The sequence below is a fragment of the Camponotus vicinus genome, unplaced genomic scaffold (assembly GCF_025532165.1).
Source record: "Camponotus vicinus isolate PSW18456_S1 unplaced genomic scaffold, iyCamVici1.0 SCAF_12, whole genome shotgun sequence".
Lineage (NCBI taxonomy): Eukaryota > Metazoa > Arthropoda > Insecta > Hymenoptera > Formicidae > Camponotus > Camponotus vicinus.
Genome location: NW_028141948.1, coordinates 16,952,467 through 16,972,621, shown reverse-complemented (window position 1 = coordinate 16,972,621; position 20,155 = coordinate 16,952,467). Strand labels below are relative to the sequence as shown.

The 20,155-nt window shown below is 41.4% G+C and overlaps 1 protein-coding gene and 1 long non-coding RNA gene across 2 annotated transcripts in view; one reads left to right on the top strand and one right to left on the bottom strand.

Annotated features, from left to right (window-relative positions):
* LOC145963421 (uncharacterized) overlaps positions 1 to 20,155 on the bottom strand; it is a 118,063-nt gene that overhangs the window by 18,331 nt on the left and 79,577 nt on the right. The window lies entirely within an intron of this gene.
* Positions 16,068 to 17,508, top strand: LOC145963152 (uncharacterized). Its single transcript, XM_083084847.1, has 2 exons — positions 16,068 to 16,177; positions 16,417 to 17,508. Exons 1-2 carry the CDS (start codon positions 16,171 to 16,173, stop codon positions 17,160 to 17,162), a joined length of 753 nt encoding a protein of 250 aa, XP_082940973.1. The 5' UTR covers positions 16,068 to 16,170; the 3' UTR covers positions 17,163 to 17,508.

Sequence of the window (20,155 nt, the reverse complement as noted above, 5' to 3'; positions counted from 1 at the left end):
GCGCATATAATCTCGACGAAAACATACATTTATATTTGTTCCATTTGTTGCGCATTCTTATACCGCCATCGTTATACATGTACCGGCAAACTTGCAGCGTTGCGTTTATGTCTTTCTCTCCGACATCGCGTGAAGGGCATACACGAAAAGTTTTCGTGCGAAACTCGTCCTCGTTAATCGCCCGACAACGCGAGACAGAGAAAACTCCGATGTCTCTCTATCTCGTCGACAGTTACGTCGTTTAAATTACCATGGGACATGGAGCTTCACCTCCCTCTCCCCCTTCGTTTCTCTCTCTCTCTTTCTTCTTCTCCCTCACCTTCTCCGACCATTTTGAAAAGAGCGACCTCCCCTCCTTCTTTCCTTCTTCTCACCCGACGTAGGTTCATCCTTCTTCTCGCCGCGTCTGTCACACACCGCGCCGTGGCAGCCGAGTTTTCGGACTGATTAGCATTTTTTCCTTCTTCACGCTTCCACCGTGACCCGATGACGCCCGTGGCCGGACAATGAGGCTACTTATTTATTTAAATACCAGGTATCCTGTCCTTTCACGCGAAGATTTATGCACGCCGACGAGCTAATTGCCGGCCCATTATCCGGATAATGATATTCCGTCGCGTAACGACGACGCATCGTCGGCGTCCTGTCCTCTCCCCCTCCTCCCTTTCCTCCCCCCTCCCTCGCTTCTTGCCTCATCCACTTCGTCTACCTCTTCTTCATGCGCTACCGCCGTCCCCGCTTCGCCTTCTCCTCCGTCTCTTCTCTTCTTCTCTCCGCGGCCGACAAAAGACGCATCGTTGACGGAATATTCGATCGCGGTAATAAGCGAGAAACGCGAGATAGGAACTCCAACCTCGTGGTCTGCTGGAGGACGCTCGGGAATACGTATGCGCGACCTCGGCAACGCGAATTGCGACGAACGCCAGTGACGAGAGATGCTAATTTGTTGTCTCACCTTGAACGCAGCGTTCGACACGTACGATATTTATTAATGCCGACTCTGGTCGCAACATATGCGAATAATCCTTGTTTCTTGAAGCGTTCGCGTCGTTATTTTTACTTTATCGCGCGATATAATTTACTTTATCGAATATAACAGCTCGCAATTAATAAATCTTAAGATACTTGAACAGTTTTATTCTTCTCCCCGATAGCATAATTACATCTAATTTTCAAACCTCCGATAAAATGATTGCGTCGATATTACCGTGCAATTTTGCAAATTGCGAATTTGCGAGTGCATTCAAATGGCCCGGAGGTGGTATTATTGGCTCGGCGGTGAAATCGATGTCCCGGCCTCTCTCGTCGAAATTCAAATTTAACATCGGATTAATATTAATCTGCGGTTTTCGGCGTAGCAGTCACGAACTTTTTCGAGCGCGGAGAATCGCCAGGCTGGGATAAGGCAACGATATGCGAGGCTGATTAGCATTTCATATTAAAAAAAAAGACGACAGCTTGAGTTTCTCTGCGATCATAAGAACGAGAGCAAGAGGAGAATCCTATTTAAAAAGTTTGATTAAGAAAGCCGGCGCACCATTATTCTCATGTTAATTGTGCGCCCGAAGACGCGCTGCAAAATACGTCAAAATGAGAAAATGATGTCGTGACTCTCTGCATTGGTTCCACTCTCTTCGATAATAATATGTGCCTTGTTTCTTTTTAACCCTCTTTGGGATATAATAGTAATTTTTAAACGTCTCACTTATTTGTAAATCTAGTGATCACGATTTCATACAAAAAAAATTATCTAAAATATATATCGTATAAAAGGTATTTAATTACCTGAAGAATTAAAATTAAAATTGCATGACAAAGCAATCTCTATGGTTGTTGATGCGATATGTGACGAGCGTGATACGGCTACCATCATTTTTAGTAACCCATCTACGAAATCATATGCATCAGTTCCCGGCTAAAAATCCACATTTCCTACGACGATATCGTGCGTGATACGGAAGTGGGGCGAACAGTTCCCCCAAAGTTCTTACACTCGATTTTTAGAGAAGTGAAACCTTGAACGCTCAGATAAACGTACGAGCGCGCGCCTTTATGTAGGCTTTTTTATATGCTATATTCTTTCTCTTTCGCCAATAAAACAATGAGTATTTTAAATTTGTTTTTACATAATATATATGTAATATTTTTTTATTAATATTTTTATACAATATATTTAAGTGTTTTTTAAATAATATATCACAACTTGTAAAAATATTAATAAACAAGAAATTATTAAAAAATTTAAAGATTGTAAAATAATTCGAGTTTCAAGAAAAAATATCGATTTCAAGATTAGACAAGCCCATAATTGCAACAAATATGTACAAATGATTTGAACGAGACTTTATGGCAAGTTTTTTACAAATGATTTCGACCGGCTTCGCGTAATACTTTAAATTAGATCCTCATAAGATTGAAACGATCCTCGGGTACGAGTGTCGTATGCAAAAGTCACTCTCTTCGCCCATGTTCTTTCTCTCATTTAATATATCTTCGCAGAAGATATAAATCACGTGTCACATACATCATCGCATGCGGAGGGTAGCGACAGCGAGTAAAAAGTAACTGAGAATCTGAGTGAGCGACAAACCGACGATTTATCCAGTTACATTGGGGGAGAGTTATTCATTTTTTTCTCCTCCATTTTGTACTTCTCGCTCGCCGTCTCTCATCCGTGTCGCAACTCTGTCGGTTTGCCTCGCGAATGTGTTATTGCTACTTAAAATATCATAGATGGAGACATGACAGATATAACCATGTAAAAAATTAAATACATGTGTAAATTATTGAAGACTTAAATATCATTATAATAATATTGCAATTTATATTAATATTTATAGAGAAACTCCAAAGGTTTAAAGAGGAACTTATTTTACAGTCTATGATTTTTGCACGCATATACACATAATAGAGAATATGATGTTTAATTAATATAACACCAAAAAAAGTTGTACGATTGATAAAATAATTTGAACCGAGGGAACACGTAGGTTCCACCTTATTTTCGTTATAGCGCAATTCGTTATCAACGAATTCTACTCTTTGTTGCCTATATTTACTTTTTACTCGTCCTCACACTCTTCATCATCCGAGGGGACAGTTCGACCTCTCGACACAAAATTCTATCTATTTAAAACTAACGTGTCATGTCCACAGATAAGGACTGTCAGGGGCGTGGCGTCAATTATTTCACCGCAATGTTCGCGTTAGGTAAGCGTTACTTCATAAACAGGCACCAGGCATTTGACAGAATATTATTTCGTTTCTTATGATGAGAGCTTACGCAATTGCGATGCGGAGGACACGCATAATATGCCCATCTATTATATCGTTAGATGTTAAAATAAATCATTCTTCTGATTATAAATCTGTAAAGCAGCTCCTATAATAAAGTAATTAAATCATTTCCATCAATTTTTCTCTCGCGTTTTTTCAAAATAAAGAATACGAACTCTGGACAATCGGAAGCTAAATAACGGCTAATCTTGCCTCCCGTCGAGCTCGTTGATATCATCGTAAACACGACGGGATTCTGTCATTATCGATGCCTGTTGCACGTCGCTTATTGTTGCACCCTACGGACCCGTACGATCTCCAATTTCCCGAGCATCCGGAGTCAAGGTCATCGATTCTCTCCCGAATCAAGGATCGCGCGTTCTTTCCCTTTTCTCACTCCATCAGGATCAAACGTGATATAGCTTTTATTAGAGCATGTACGCCGACGAAGAGATTCTCACGCGGTCCGCGATGTCAACGGTTAGTCGACTGCCAAAGGGAGGGTGGACCGGAGAGAAGCCGAAAGAGAGAGAAAGAGAACGAGAGCAAGGGAAGAGATTAATCGCCGACGAACGCATCCAGCAACGATCATTGGTAATCATGTATCATTGCGCAAGTTGAAGCGTACTAACAATGTCGGATTTGTGAACCATCCGAGACAATAAAGTAAAAACGACACGGGCGGGAATGCGGGAAGATTGTTGTCGCGCGGAAACAAGAAGTCATCGCGCTTTTGCGCGCGCGGACACCCGGTATTACCGTTGATCGGGCTCCCTCATTACTGGTATGCGCCGCGTACGTATCTATTCGCCGGCTCGTCCATTGTTCGCCGATCCGCCCAGGAAGCATTGTGCCCCCGCGGCGAGGGGGCGGGTAATAACGCGGCGCCTTGTTCGTCGATTAGGCGACACAATCGCCGTCGCCCGGGCTTTTCTTTAATTGGATTACGGCTCGCACGACGAGTGCGCCCGGGTTGCGCGCCTCGCGCGCGATCGTTGAAAAATGACCGCGGGAGAAGACCGGCAAATCCCCGTGAGAAGTCGCGGACCAGAGCTGCGTTTTGTCGGATTATGCGCGAAGACGGTGGTAACCTCGCACGATGTGGGACGAAGTCTTTTGAGGCGCTGGAAACGCGCCTGAAGAACTCGAGGGATGAAATTGACGGCGGTGGGAGCTTGAAATCGTGTATCCAGTATACTTTGAATCAGGAGCAAAGTTTTTGAAAAAGATACAAAATACAAGATTCGCGTTATATGTTGATGATTTATGAAATTATACTCGAGAGAACTAGTTATTTTTCAAATCTCTTTCTTTTCTTGTAACGGATTAAATATTAAAAAAAATAAATAAAACTAAGATTCTTGAAACATGTCATCGTTTCGTGAGCGTCTTATCATGCTGCCTGATAATCTCTGAACATCCTAAGAGATGCGCGAGATCTCGTAGAGACCAGAGTTCGAAACAGAGGGCAGTGTCGGAGGATGTGCGTGGGTGGTTGTTCGTGAGTGTGTTCAGAACGAGCGAGGTTGCGTGAGAGGAATGAATACAGAGTACACCGTGTAAGACAGAGAGAGAATCGCAGCTGGGACGCAAAGGAGAGGAGAAGAAATGGGTTAGAAGAAGAGGCCGAGAGGAGGAGGGAGCCGACGAGAGAATGCGTGGAAAGGGAAAAGAACTCAGAGGGGAAGAGAGAGAAAGAGAGAGAGAGAAGGAGAGAACGACGGGGAGAGAACGGGAGAAAACAAGACAGAGAGAGACGAAGAGGGACGGTGACTTGGGCAGTGCGTATCGATCTGGCCGTGTTACGTGCGTGCCGGAGGTTGGGGTCCTAGCATGGACCAATCGGAGGGCTACTCCTCTCTCTCTTTCTCTCTCGCTCTCACTCCTTCTCTGTTTCTCTCGTTTCCTCTCCTTGTCCCTCTGGCTCATCTACTACGTTGCCGCTCATCCTCCCACTCGCTTCTTCCTACGTCTATCTCAACACGCACAGGTCCGCACGCAGCAAGCTGGCAGGCAAGCACGCACGCACGCACGCACGTACGCACGCACACACACACGCACGCACAGCATCACCGTCAATATGTACATACCTGCCTGCCTGATTACGTCGACTGATAACGCTATGCGGCCATTTCGGTACAATGAAATGGCGGATGACCGCGGGGGCCACATTGCCGATGTCGAAATCGGCCGATTGAATGATCACACGTCGCGCACGTGCATTCACGTTCATCGCTAATTTAAAAAGCTCCTCGCGAATAATCCTACAATACGTTATGTCGACCGATTAATGAATTTTTTTTCATTCCGTCACTTGTATATTAAAAATTTTAATTCGTGTCGAATATTAACTCGCTCCCTTGAATCTTCAAATTTTCGAGAAACTTAACGGCCGTTAATAAATATAAAATATATAATGTATGAAAAAATTATAATACTAAATATATTCCGTAGCAAGAGTTTAAATGTCAAAGTTTTTGAAAATTTATTTAAATAGCAATGACGATTGCAATAAAAAATCATTTCTCTCCTAAACTAAAAGTGCCTTTGCGTTCGAGATGGACAAACGATCGGCGTAGGATATGTCACGTATTATAGACAGGCACGTTTCATATTTACCTGCTTGATTACGCCAAACCGACGCTGACACAATGAAATGGCGGACGGCCACGGTGATCGTTACCGACGTAGGCTACCGGATATCGTCGAGACAGCTCGGTATCCGGATACAAGGTCATTTCTGAATCGATACGTTAATGTAAACCACGTGTCCGTGATACGATATGGCCTACTTTATGCGCAAGAGAGCGTTAAACAAACTAATGTGCTAAGTAATACGACGATAATTTCCGGTGAGACTGTTCGCTGAATCAATACGTTTCGCTCCAGGAAAGTCTATTTTACTTGCTATAAGGTATTAAAAGTACGCAAAGTATTATAAAACAGTTATTGCGACCATTGTAACGAATACTATAAATTATAAATAAATGACCAGATTCGCCAGTATAAATGTGAGATAAATTTTAAAAGATTTTATAGCGTGATAGTAATTAATATTTGAGTCAATTACGACGCTCCAAATCGGAGCTATTTAGATATAATTATAGAAAATTTCAAGATGCGTCGTATCGGCGAAAAGAAGAGCGTCGAGGCTGAAACTGACAGTTTTATAAGCGAAACAACTTAAATTGCTGATCGAAACTATCCAATCTAACTGTGGTACAATCAACAAAATCTGATTGCAATACATATGTTGGTTAACAGTTCGACTAGCAGCTAGAAGAGGAGGAGGGGGGAATATCTGACCCTATTGTTTGATAAATACCTATCCTATAACTATGCGAGATACAAGCCAAACTCTGTTCATTGTACGGCTATCGAGTCACTTTATTAACCCGCGCGAGTGTTTTACCCTCGTGAAAAATCGCGCCGTTGTTTGCGTCACCGATATTAATACGATACTAGTAATGCGTGTTACTTTGCACAGCCTAACAATGAATATTGTTTCGCGCCGAGTTTGTTTCCGGGACAATGTGAACCGCAAGAGTTCATGAATATTCTCACGAAAAAGAGCTCTTACGGGAAAAGAGAGAGAGAAGAAAAGTTCGTTGCATAACGAGTTGGGAACTTTTGGAAAGTTTCGAAAGGGTCTCTCCCGTGACTAGATATTTAGCGAATACGTATGATGTGGATTGTGAAAAAAAATTACAGAAAAGTAGACTGTAAAATATATCGTACGTGCATTGACAATTTATGGGTTTTTTCCGCTATTCATTTATCAGATTTGTTCCATGGAATTTAGCACATCATTGATCCTACGGTAATCGGTCGCTAATAAATCTTCGTCGCGCGTACACGTGACACTAAATGTCATGTCGTCCGGATATCAGTCACATTCAGAAAATATTGCGCGAACCGTTGTCTGTTACATAACGATCTCGTGTTTTAATTTACGCCGCGTGTTCAATCACTGCCAAGTGCGTCCCTGATCGATCCGCAAATTTATTCGACAATCGAGATCTCGTCGTCTCGCGACAAGTCCCGTAGCTTAATCGTCTTTCCTTATCGCGTATTCCCGAAGAGACCATCCATTAACTTTACTTTCTCAGGGAAATAAGCTCCGATCGTAAAATTCGCGAGAATATCGCGGGAAGGGAGAAGGAGACGCGACAGTATCTACCGGGTGTACCTCTCGTTAAACTCCCGAGTGTTTCATCCCGATGAGAATTTGGTCGGCCGTGAATTCCCGGAAACGCGTATACCGACGATTAACGAGAAAATTCGATGAAATCGTAAATTCGTTCGTTCGTGCCTCTCGTCCCCCTACCTCCGCCCCTCCGGTCGCGCGAATAAATGGCTGACTGTATTTTCGCCCACGCACACACGTGCGCGCAATTATAAACGCGTCCACACAAGCGCACCGCGCGGCGCGAGAGAAAATATCTGGCATGGCGCGCCCAACGCCACCCGGGAGCAGTAAAATTTGCTAAACGATGTAAATAATGGATGGGAACAGTTGGACAGTTTTCAGTTATTTTCCTCGCGCGGGCATAATTCAACCGAAATTTATTGCCGCTGCTCAATTACGCAAAATATTGTCAAAAAACGCGGTGACCACACCGGGCACCACCCTCGCCCCTCTCTCCCTCCTCTCTATTGTGCCATTTCGTTAAAAGCGCCGAGAGCTCTCGCATCGCCGACCGCCAACTTCTCATTGAGCGTGTTCCGATCGCGTACTACCGTTCGCGTACACACGAGAATGCATCTCGCTTAATTGCCGTTAATTATCGCTCGTGTAACAATACATCACCACGCGGTGATCACTCTAAAGATGTAGTCAAACGTGATGCATGAACGTGACTAACGCGATATACGTGTCTCTCGCTGTTTAAATAAATACTCGCTAACTTGTTTCAATTTTTCCTGATTTTTCAACACAAAGATGTATAAAAATAACGTGTATTTAAAAATGAAAAGGAGGAAAGGTAAGAGAGAAAAAGAAAAAGATGTTTCGGACGCCAGCTTGACAGTTTTTCGTGCAAAATCATCACGAGAGAATTCCGGAACCATAGAAACCGGAAAGCCGGCGGGAGAAAAAAAACTGCCAGCAAACAAATCCGTCCTGCATTTTTTATCCGTGCAACTTGAACGTAAAACTCACGTTGCGTTGTAAAAACGTGAAGCTCGAAAAAAAAGAGAAAGCGAGAGAGAGAGAGAGAGAGAGGAAGAGAAGTAATCGGGAGATGAAAATTCTGCGAACTCGTTATACATTTTCCAGCTTCGTCGTTACATTGAATTTAAACGGATCCCGCAATTTTCGCCCACGCTCGACACACATTTCATTAAAAACCAACGTCTCGCGCGCCCTACTTGTTTCTTTTTCGTCGAATTGTACTTTGAAACTCGTCGGGAACGCACGAGTTTTACATCGCCGTGCTCTTTCGGGATACGTGTATAAATGCCGTACCACGGTCACGTTCGAACCGACCATTTCGCGTTCGATCAGTCTTCCATCGACCGAGCTTTCCGCGCCTTCGACCTCCCGCCATTGTTTCTCCGCGCTAGCAGCGGCCGAGAGGGTACTTTGTACGCGCGCGAGATGTGAATCCCGAGTGGAAATCACGAAAGCCCCGCCGTCGGCGCCCCTTCTAATCTGGTCTCCCAGGTTGGGTTTCGCCGTTGGGTTCTCGTCAAGAAGCGCGCGGAGAAGAAGACAGCGACGAGAGAACTCAACCATCGGCCGAGAAGGGTGAGAGCCGGTTTCTCCCAAGGGTGCAAACGAAAGAGGAAGACGGAAAGAGAGAGAGAGAGATAGACAGAGAGAAAAGCCGCGCGAGGGCGGGACGAGATACGGCGGGGGACGATAGTAGGGTCTAGAGAACGAGGGTCGTGAGGGGCGGGAGGGAGGTGAGGACAGGAGGCGGTTTAAAGGGTAGCGAGCGTCTCGACAAAAGCAACCCTCTTAAAGTTCGCCCTACGCTCTGCCTACCAATGCGACTTCGAATCCCGCGACTCCGCGTGCCAGATTCCCTTGAAAGATCCGCGTCCCAAGATCGAGCAAGAGAAAAGCCACGATACCGCGGATCGAAAACGAGATGCGCCCACACACATGCACACAATACATACACACACACGCGCGCGCGCGCGCTCGCTCGCGAAATGCGCTATTGAGATAAACGATAAATCAAACAAGTATGTCTAACGAAAATTGCACAATTATAAAATGAGCAGAGAATAAATTAACTCATCAGCTAAACTCGATGCGATTTATTATCGTAAATAAATTTCGAGATAATTATCAATGAATCGCAAAATGTTTCTTTTTTCGTACAGCTCAGACTACTTTTTACCGAGCAAATGATCCACGCTGCAGGAAACAACTCTCGGAGGAGTCGGGTAGTATGTCGGTCTAATCTGGGACGCAGCGCGAAAGCAAACCCTAATCCAGCTTATCCAGAAAGTAATTTTGAGTCCTTTGAAAGAGCGGTCCCTCGCGCGACCGAATCCCGAAAGAAATCACAACTGCGAACGAGGAAAGACGAGAGTAAGAAGGGGCGGGAGAGGAGATCGCGAAACCCGTGACTCTTCCGCAGGGCGCCGATTACTCGAGACGAAGAAGAACTGGCGAAGATACGAAAACTTTCCCTCGTTCGTGGGATTCTGGCTATCAGCGCGTGCATCGCCTGTTCCTCGTGATTCCGCTCGAGGAAATTAGCGAGGGAGAAGAGAGGAAAGAGAGAAAAATCGCGGGAGATTTCCGACAGCGATAAGACGATAAAGTCCCCGCAAAAGGAAAAATTAAGCGCTACGAGTGCTTAAACCCTTCTTTGATTTTCAGAAGACTAGTACACGGACTGTTCCAGACTTGTCGTTAAATCGCAGATTTTTTTTTCTTTAGAGCGTAAATACGATAGCGGGGGTTGTTAATTGTAATCGTTGCTTTCTGAATGATATTAGTTGAACAATCATGACGCGAAATAGTAGAATAATAATAAAGAAAAACTTGCAAGCTTTATCTCTATATTTATGTGTTGCAATATCTTTCGATATAAGTCGCTAAATATCTTAACATACAAAATATTTGCAAAGATAAACCGCATTTGATATTAAATGAATAAAATAAAATTCAATTATCCGTCTCCTAATTTACGTAAATTTTTCAAGCCTTTAGCGCTATAAAAATTATCGACGTAACGGCTTTGAAACAAGCACCTTAGTTTTCGACTATATTGTCCGCAATTGCAAAGTTATAAAGTGAGTGAGTCCGAGGTAACGTGCTAACATGTACAATTTTAATTATGATTAGTATTTTTCCAAAATTATTTCATTGAAAATACAGAGATTAAAAAAAATTGATTTTATTATTATTATTAAAGACATCGGTGATCATTCAATATTCGATGGTAACATTACCACAAGCCGACACTCGAGACACCGACGTAATTCGCGTAACGTTCTTTGCGTAAGTCTAGCCTATCCGATTTCACGGAAAGTCTACTGAAAAGATGAAATACTAGAGGCTCCTGTTCTACGATGGTGAAAGAGAGAGCAAGAGCGAAAGCAAGAGAGAAAAAGAGAAAGAAAGAGAGAAACTACGAGACAAGGAATTTTATAGTGCTTTAAGGAAGTGAGATCGGTAAACTGATGGTGAGATACGCGAGGAATGCTCACCATCCGATTGATTTGTGGTTATCGATTGGCGAGATAAACACTACTTGTTTCGTAGTAAAATGTGCATGAATAACAATATTACATAGACAATATTTAATCAGCTGATCTGATGAAGTAATAAGCACGATACGCATTTCTTATGCGCCATTTAATTTAATCTGCTTAATAATTTTTATAATTTATACTTATTTATATATATAATATCAAAGTCTATTATATATAATCTAAGATTCTTAATTTTTTGGAACTTTTATAAGCTATAAAATTATCACACCTTTTAGAATATAATCCAAATAGCGAATGCGTGAAGTGCTAAACTAATCCAAATCTTATCAAAACTCAATTCAGCAAAATACTCTTCAGATAACTTGCGCAATCGCGATGAACCTTGGACGCTTAAAATCTGATACAATCGACACGATTTTAGTTTCTGTACTTTTATCTCTGAGTCATATTAAATTATTGATAATAGAATTGTTTCGATGACTGAATCATTCAAACAATTCAAAAATATCTTGCGTGAATTTTAAATCATTGCGAAATTGTAAATTAGATATATCTAAACAATTTGCGATTATTAATTCAAATAACAAAGTACAGAGCGATGTATTATAAGAAGAGAGCAAAAATTTAGTTCTTTCCATTTGCAATTAATCTTTCCTTGATTTTCTTTGACCTTTTTTCTAAGCTATTTGAACAATCGAGCATCGGAAACTGATCAAATTTAAAACTCGAAAACGTTTCTATAATAGTCTGAATTTTTTTTCGAGTTAGGCACACATACTTGAATAAAAAAACCCGGTAATGTATCGACATGTTGGCCAGCAACAATGAGAATATGTGGAATCGAAATGGCAAATTATCAGCAATCAATGAGCCAGGAGGGAGAGACGCGGACCGCGATCGACATTAGCAAACGCGAAACGGAGAGAGAACGCGCGCGCGCGCAAGACAGAGACAGAGAGAATGCATTCTGCATCGGGACATTTCGAGAATACTCGAAATGCATTGTCATTCGGGGTGCTATCCTTGGTCCAGCACCTCGACTCGAAACAACCTCCTCGCCGCGATGCTACGTGTGTTGTCGCGCCACCGGCTCGTTACGAGGATCGCATTCGCGATGTCGATGGATGAGCAAATTGATCAAACGCGACACGATTCGATTCGCACGCGCGTACCATTTTCTCACCTGATCGACGGATTCGATACAATCGCGTATCTCGATAAATCATATCGATCTCATAACATTTGATTCGTAACCATTAAGGTGATAAGCGGAACTCGATCTGTATTTTATAATATTTCTCGAGATACGGATTTTAAAATAATACGAACTCGACGGTTTTCGTGTATTCGAGCTTTAAAGAGCCGCTCAGATCCGTGTATCTCCGCGTATCCGCGGATCACCCGGTAGAATTTTCCGTAAGCACGCGTACAGCTATTACCTAACTCTCTCTCTCTCTCTCTCTCTCTTGCGTACATAGACGGGATAGCCGGTGTCGGGCGCATATATACTCGGCCCGCAGTTACGTATCTGCGGAAGCCCGCCGCGCCGGTTGGTCGGGGCGGATAGGTAGGCACCGTATTATATACGTAGCGAGGGCTGGAGGGTCCTCACCGCTGCAACATTACGCTGATTGCCTGAATTATCCGCAACCAGCCCGCCTGGTGCTCTCCGCTGTATGTATGTACGAGCTCGTCCGCGCGCATATATAACCGCACGATGGCATACATATGTGCCTTGCGCTCGCGCCTTTACATACCTCAACTGGCTGTGTATACATATGTATTATACATACACGTATATATATATATATATATATATATATATATATATATGTATGTATGTACGGAAGCGCACTCGCGCGCGCGCTCGCTCCAACGCGCGCATCTCCGCTCGCGCTCGCGAGCTACGCGCGCGAACTCGCGCGTGCTTCGCGACACGTGTGTACGTGTACGTGTAACAGACGGCGGTGTGGAGATAGATACGCAATGTACGTATGTACGCGCGAACCACGCCTCTCCCCAAGCGTGCACCTGTGTATCGTCACGCTCTTGGGACGAGGAGGTTCACGTGGAGAAAATTGAAAACGGAGCTGCGCGCGAGCGCGGAAGACGATAGCGCGATATATTCATGAAGGTGGAATAATGAATCGAGACGAGAGAAGCATATACGCGTATCCTCGGCGCGGCATGCGCGTTATCTGCCGTACCGGCAAACCGCCGCGAATCGATCGCTTTATTTTTCAGCGCAGTTCGACGTGCCGAGAAACTTGAATCGCTCCGATATGCCCCAGCGAGAAGTTTAGTAGACAAGGAGGGGGGCCAGCAGCTTCGATCTAGCAGTATGAAAAATTGATGATTTTTAATTTGAATTTTTTTTTCTTAAGAATATTAGAAATTGATTTTTTTTGACGTTTTACATATATTGTCATTGATATTTAAACGCCACTCAGTATTTTTAAATCTTGGATATTTAACTTTCTTCTCGTTCGTGCGAAATGTATATTAAATGTTAATTTTTTGAATTCTCTCTCTTAGATTAGATTCAGCATTTTCCAAAATATAAAATTAGACTGAATTTTTCCAGACAATTACACGAAGAGCATGTCACACCGTCAAACCATGTATTTTTGAATAAAAAAATAGATAAATATTCAAGATTTAAAAATATTGACATACCGTTTAAACATCAATAAAAACATATGTAAAATGAAAAAAAATCAATTTCTATTATTCTTCCTAAAAAAATTGCTAAAAATCAATAATCTTTCATACTGCTAGAATAGATTGGATTCGTAACTTTCTGAAATGCAATATTCACATAAACATTTCTTTTTCTTTAAAAGTATCTTTTTTATAATTGATTTTTTATAATTGATTACATGATCGCCTCTCCTTAATTTCTCTCACAATTTTCGGGTCACTATCGGTCAATTAGTAAAAAAAAAAATCTTTGTTTACAGTCCTCATAATGTTTACGATGTTAAAGATGAGCATTAATAAAAATTCAATCATTATAATCTCGAGCAAAAGATTAATGTATGATTCTACGGAGGCCAGATGACTCTGTAACATAGCCATGAATTCGTTTTGGCTACAGCGCAAACTTGCAATGGAATAACGAAGGGAATGCAAGGGCATACGGAAGGGTTAAGGACGCGTATCATACCACTTGATTAATGTACTTCACCCGTGCACATCCGTCTATGTCTGCGCGATCCTGTCTACACGCGGATGGCTCGTACACGCATGTCATTTGTTAGTTAATGCCATGATGGAGAGCGAAGCAACATGCACATGGTAGCAATAGAACGTACGCCGAGATGTATGCAAAAATTTACGATAGCGGACAGGATTAAAAATGTATCGCGATCTTTCTTTTTGATAAATTATGCAATTTTATCGAAGAAAAATCAAGCGATATTATCGAAATCCATTACGAATGAATACTCGCGAGAATCAGAGAAATCTGACTTTTTCATTCAAACATTTAGTATTTAATATGAGTGTCTGGTAAAATGGCCATGTAATCTATGAACTTTATGAAATCTACGAAAATTTGCTAGAGTTTGGAAGAGTACTTGTCATATTAATAATACAGATAAAGAGATTTGTCGATTGATCTTGATTCGCAATCAATCCGTCAGTCGAGAGTATCTTTTCTTACATATAATTTATTAATTTCAACATTTTCATGCACTTTATATCTGTTGCAAAAAATTCGTCAGTATCTGAAGAAAAAAATCTTGATAACTTTCACGTTCTTTCGCTGATTGATGTAATGGCTTCAAATAATCGATCATCGGCGTCATATTTATTAATTCTAAATTTTATCAGGTGGGAACTGGACCTTACATCGAGGCTAATCGAATACAGATTACGAGATATCAAAGATATCTTAGCGTTAATTTTAATGATAAGCAGCTTGAGTGGGCAAAGAGGATCTTACTCATTTTTTGATTAAGTTCACGTATATTAATAACGCAATATATTATGATAAAATCTATTACGTGTTCCACATGTACTTTTATATGGAGAGGAAGAGAGAAAAACTTGTAATATATATTTTACTTTCATTTTTAATAGAATTTGATTTCAACGTTATTCATTTATCATTATCATTAATTTATCGTTTTTAAGTGCACATAATTACTAATTGGATAATAAAACGAGAGATAATCACGCGAAAAAAACTACAAAAATATTTATTAATTTCATCATTCTATTGTAGTTGTTGGATATTAAAATGAAATACATATTTTATGCTAATTATACTAATTCGATATCATTTTATTTTTTTGAATTATTATTTTCACTGACGTATTTTTTTTTCGTATATCATGTTCATTCAAATTATACCTTGGATAACATGTGATTGAAGATTGAATGAGATAATTTTACATAAAATTTTAAGGCTTTAATTAATAATAAAAAATTATGACATAATTTTTATTTATCGTTTAATAACTATAATTGCAGATTCAATATTTTTGTTCATTTCTAAACTCAAATTCGAATATATATTTTTAACAAAATGGCTTTCACATTTTTAAATTGTAAGATTGTATAAGCTTTTTGTCTCGATATATAAAATTTTTACTAATTTAGGTATGAGAATATTACATTGTTTATATTGTTTTTTTAGCGATTAAACGGTCAGAGGTTCCAATGTTAAATCGAGCTTTAATGATAAAACATTTTACCAGTTTCAATTGTTATCTAACCAAAAATCATGTATTCAAAAAGTTAGCTTGTTGCTTTATTAACTTATTAAAAGTCTTTTATCGCAATAGCATGTAAACATAAGGCATGTTTGATTTAAATCAAACTCAGCGATAAAAACACGCAATGATAAAAAAACTAGTTATGATTCTGCAATCTTCTGCATCATAGTATGTAAAACTATCGATTTCCGTACTGTTACAATCACGCAAATATTGTTCATAGCTCGTAGCTGAAATCTGACGCACTCTGGCGCGGAAACTTTTTCGCGAAACAATGTGATTGATAATCTTCTTTTCCAACCAAAGCGAGGAAAGCATATCTTCAATAGATATCATCTGTCCTTGCGTGTTTCGTGATAACGCGATGCATATTTATAAAAGCCGATCCGCCCGATTTTCAGTCAATCACGTATTTAAACGGATCGAAGAAGTGTTGACAGAACCAACGATACGCGTTCTCTTCTCTTCAAGTACGGATCAAGTAGACGAGTAGGTGATGAAGGGTAAGTTTTAATAAAATACTTAAAATACTTAAAATACTTAAAATACTTAACAAATTTTTCTACGACAAAACTAAAGTAAATCGAGACATATATATAATCATACTTCGTGGGAGCTTTTTATCTAAATTTATGAGAAATAATTGACATGTAGCTTTTTTCGATTGTGTAACAAAAATCGATTAAATTGCCATTCCACTATACGACGACTGATGTTTGGCGACAATTTTTATTCAATACAGGGATATACGTAATCGCCGTTGCCTTTTTGGCATCTTGGAGCGTATGTACCGCAAATCAACCATCTGTTAAGAAGACAAACCCTCACGACGAAATTTTTAGGAAATGCCCATATCCGGATATAAATCCGAAAAATACTACAACCAACATTGCGCATGAAAACGACTGCACCAAGTTTTACAAATGTCACTTGGGTAGAGGAACCGTGCAAGAATGTCCCTTGATGTGGAAAGATGATCCAGAAAAAAGGCTGCATTACAACAGAGCCCTTCAAGTCTGCGATTGGCCGTGGGAGGCCGGTTGTGACCTCTGTCCTCCACCGGATGACGATGGCAATTATCCGCCAGAATCTTTGATAGCAGATCCAGACTCTTCAAGTTGCAGATCATACATCATATGTACAGAAGATGGTCGACAGGTGCGTAGTACTTGTCGAAGCGGTACGTGCTTCAGTCGCACATGTCAGGGATGTGTTACGAATCGAGAGAATGGAAACTGTGAGGATAATGTTTCAAATACTACTCCTCCTGCAACCTCGACAACCCGGACAACCTCGACAACCTCGAATACGCTTGAATGTGAAACCGGCAATCGAAAAAAACATGATTGCGACTGCTCCAAGTTTTATCAGTGTTACGGTGATGTGGACTGGATCCTACAACATTGCGATGGCGGTCTACATTTCAGTGCCACAGAGTTGGAATGCTTGGAACCAGACATAGCCAAATGCCTGAAACCAGAGAATTAAAAAATCCGACGGTTATCCGCCAAGCCTATTTCCAAAAATAAATGACGTCACACGAGTGCGGTCGCAAATTTACAGGCCAATATAGAAAAGAAGATACATTGTTCTTGGAAATTATCCTTCAAAGAGAATAGAGATGTATAACCACTCGAAAAATATAAAATGCGCAAATAAAAATGTCACTGAGATAATTAGACGTAGGCCATCATCAATCTCGAAGCATACAAAGTTAAAAGTAGTGATGAGTACGAAGAATAAAATTATGCGTGCTTGCTAAAATTATATTATTATATTTGTAAGAGTAGATTAGTTTCTCCTAAGATATTTTAATAAATCTATTAATATAAGATATATTGTTTCTATTTATTCGCTTGTCTCATTTGTCAATTCAAATCTTTGAAATACATACATCAATATATAATTAGATATATAATTATTACAACTACTTTACTATATCTCTAGAACTCAGATAAAAATTTTAAAACGATAAAAACAATATTATACGATAATCTGCAGCACACATACAGAAATAAGTAAAGATTTCAATCATTTTCAGTAACATAATCGCAATGTCAACAAATACACGTTATAGATCGTTACGTTATCGATAAAAATCGATTCATGCAGATTGTGAAAAATAAATCGATATTACCACTCGGAATTTCCCTTCCCCAGATTGACCACCGCAAATATCATATCATTTAATATCTAAATACGCATCTAATCGTAAGTATTTGCGTATCATAAAAGATAACGACAAAGAAGCTGGCAGAAAAATCCCGCCGCATTTCGACTCTGGTGACACAGTGACACGAAGCCTATCAGCCGAAACCTTCTATTCGACGGCCGTTTCTGATAAATAGAACGTTGTACCGGGAACACTGTCGCGAGTCCCGACAATGGCCCGCCGGAAGATCGGGGCAGCTTTAATTTCCCCCCGTAGTTCCTGGCAATTACCGCGTGGCGCGGCCCGATAGCCATCTCTATCTCCGACCACAATGCCACCAGTTCCGACGCACCCCGTTCCTTGCCACCTTGCCAACAATTTATTCCCCCCTCCCGGACCGACGACGATTTTTCTCGTCTCGACGTGATACACGAACTGTCTTATGTCCCTGCGATCGATCGCGCGAAATTATCGAGAAGGAAATCTGGTTTACTTAGAGTATCGAGAAATTATATTCTCGTAACTTTACGCGATGTCTTTGTCAATTGTCGCTTTTATTAAAGAGTATAACGTTCATCATAAATTATAAGCTTATATAATATTACACAAGAATTGATTGGTAATTGATAATAGACAGTTTATGCAAACATTACTTGCTTGTGGAAACTTGACTTTTCTATCGCAGCGTGAAACGATCTCATCCGATAGAGTTTATGAATATTGCGCGATTAGTTCCTTCCGAAGCTATGTTACTCATTTGTGCGTGCGCGCGCGCACGCGGGGGAGAGAGCGGGAGAGACGGAGAAAGGGGGTGCACGTGCGAAACGGTACGCGCCGAGAGTTGGTTCGGGTATTTAACAACTCGTGGCCGAACTTCTTCGAGGAGTTCGTAAATGGTGCGGGACGATTGGAGCGCGACTGCTTAAGTTCGGTCACCGGGGAAAGAAGGAGGAAAGGGTGCGCGGAGAGAGAAGCTCTTTCTCCCTTTCTCTCTTTCTCTCGCGGCAACATTATCGTGTTTTAATTTAACTTGCAGCTGCACTTTAATTAGACTTTGGCTGAATGAGGAGACGACGCTCGACGGGCAAAGCGAATAAGTACTGGCAAGTAAACGGGAGGCGAAGCGCGAGCGAACTCTATTCCTCATCCATTTCCCTGTCCCTTGGCGATCCCCTCCGCCCCCTCGCCCCTTTCCTTCCTCATCTATCTACGGTTAGACAGAAAATTCGAGCGATAAGGAAAGAGCGCGGCGGAAAAGGAAGGTAATTGGCCAATGCCGACAATACGGCCGGCAACGTCGCTTCTACTTAATTTTTCTTCTCTCCGCGACTTCACTTTGTAATAAGAAAGATATTCTTTGAGGTACACATCTTCAACGCGATTATACGCAAGAAATCTGTATAATTTCCTCGAAGCATTTTCGAAAATTATCGCGCTTCTCTCCAGCTTCATAATCCTCGAGAGGCTCGTGCGATCAGTTTTTTTCTATTTCTTTTTTTTACTTCAAATTTAATTAACATAATTATCATTTAGCGCGACGCTTCATAATTTTCAATTAAATATTCCATGTAGATAGTTAAAAAGTTCGCATTTTTTAAATATTGAAAATGATCGTTCCGTCACATTTATTTCCCCCATATTTTTGTTCCTTAACGCAAGTTATACCGTTAGATCAAAGTTTCAAGGAACGTCAAAGCAGTCTGTCGTTTTCCAAACGTCTCGAAAAAACGCACTTCCGACGTAACGGCATTTCCGTTCAGCCATTCAACCGTCGATATTACTTCGCTCGCTCGCGCGAGCGTGAGACGCCAGCTACTTTCTACAGTCGCACATTCTCCGCGAGGAACTCGCAACGCAAAACGCAATAAATCTCCCGGCGCTCTTCTCTCTGCTCGTCTGCGACGTTTCGCGAAATAATGACGATATAGCGAAGCCATGGATTCGCGCGAGTCGGTTTTCAATGGCGCCCCTCATCTCGCGCGCCCCGGTGTCTCTTCGCGCTTAATGAACGCCGAAACTGTCGCGAAGCCTCGCCCATGCCTGAGCGGCGCCTTTTCTGCCCCCTCCTCCCCCTCCATCCATTTTCCATGCTCGTCGATTCTACCAGCTTCGCCAACAATCGCGACAACGGCGGGTCTTCGTACTTTGACGGTCGACATCAAAAGCGATCGCGAAGTCTTATCGCGACCCCGCGATCACTCGACTGAGGGATTAAACGGACTGATCGAATTCGGCCGATAAAGTTCTCACGCGGTCGAAATGATTCGACCTTTTCGAAAAATCTCGAAAAGCTATATTGTCAATATTATGAAAAATTGGCTAATATGCG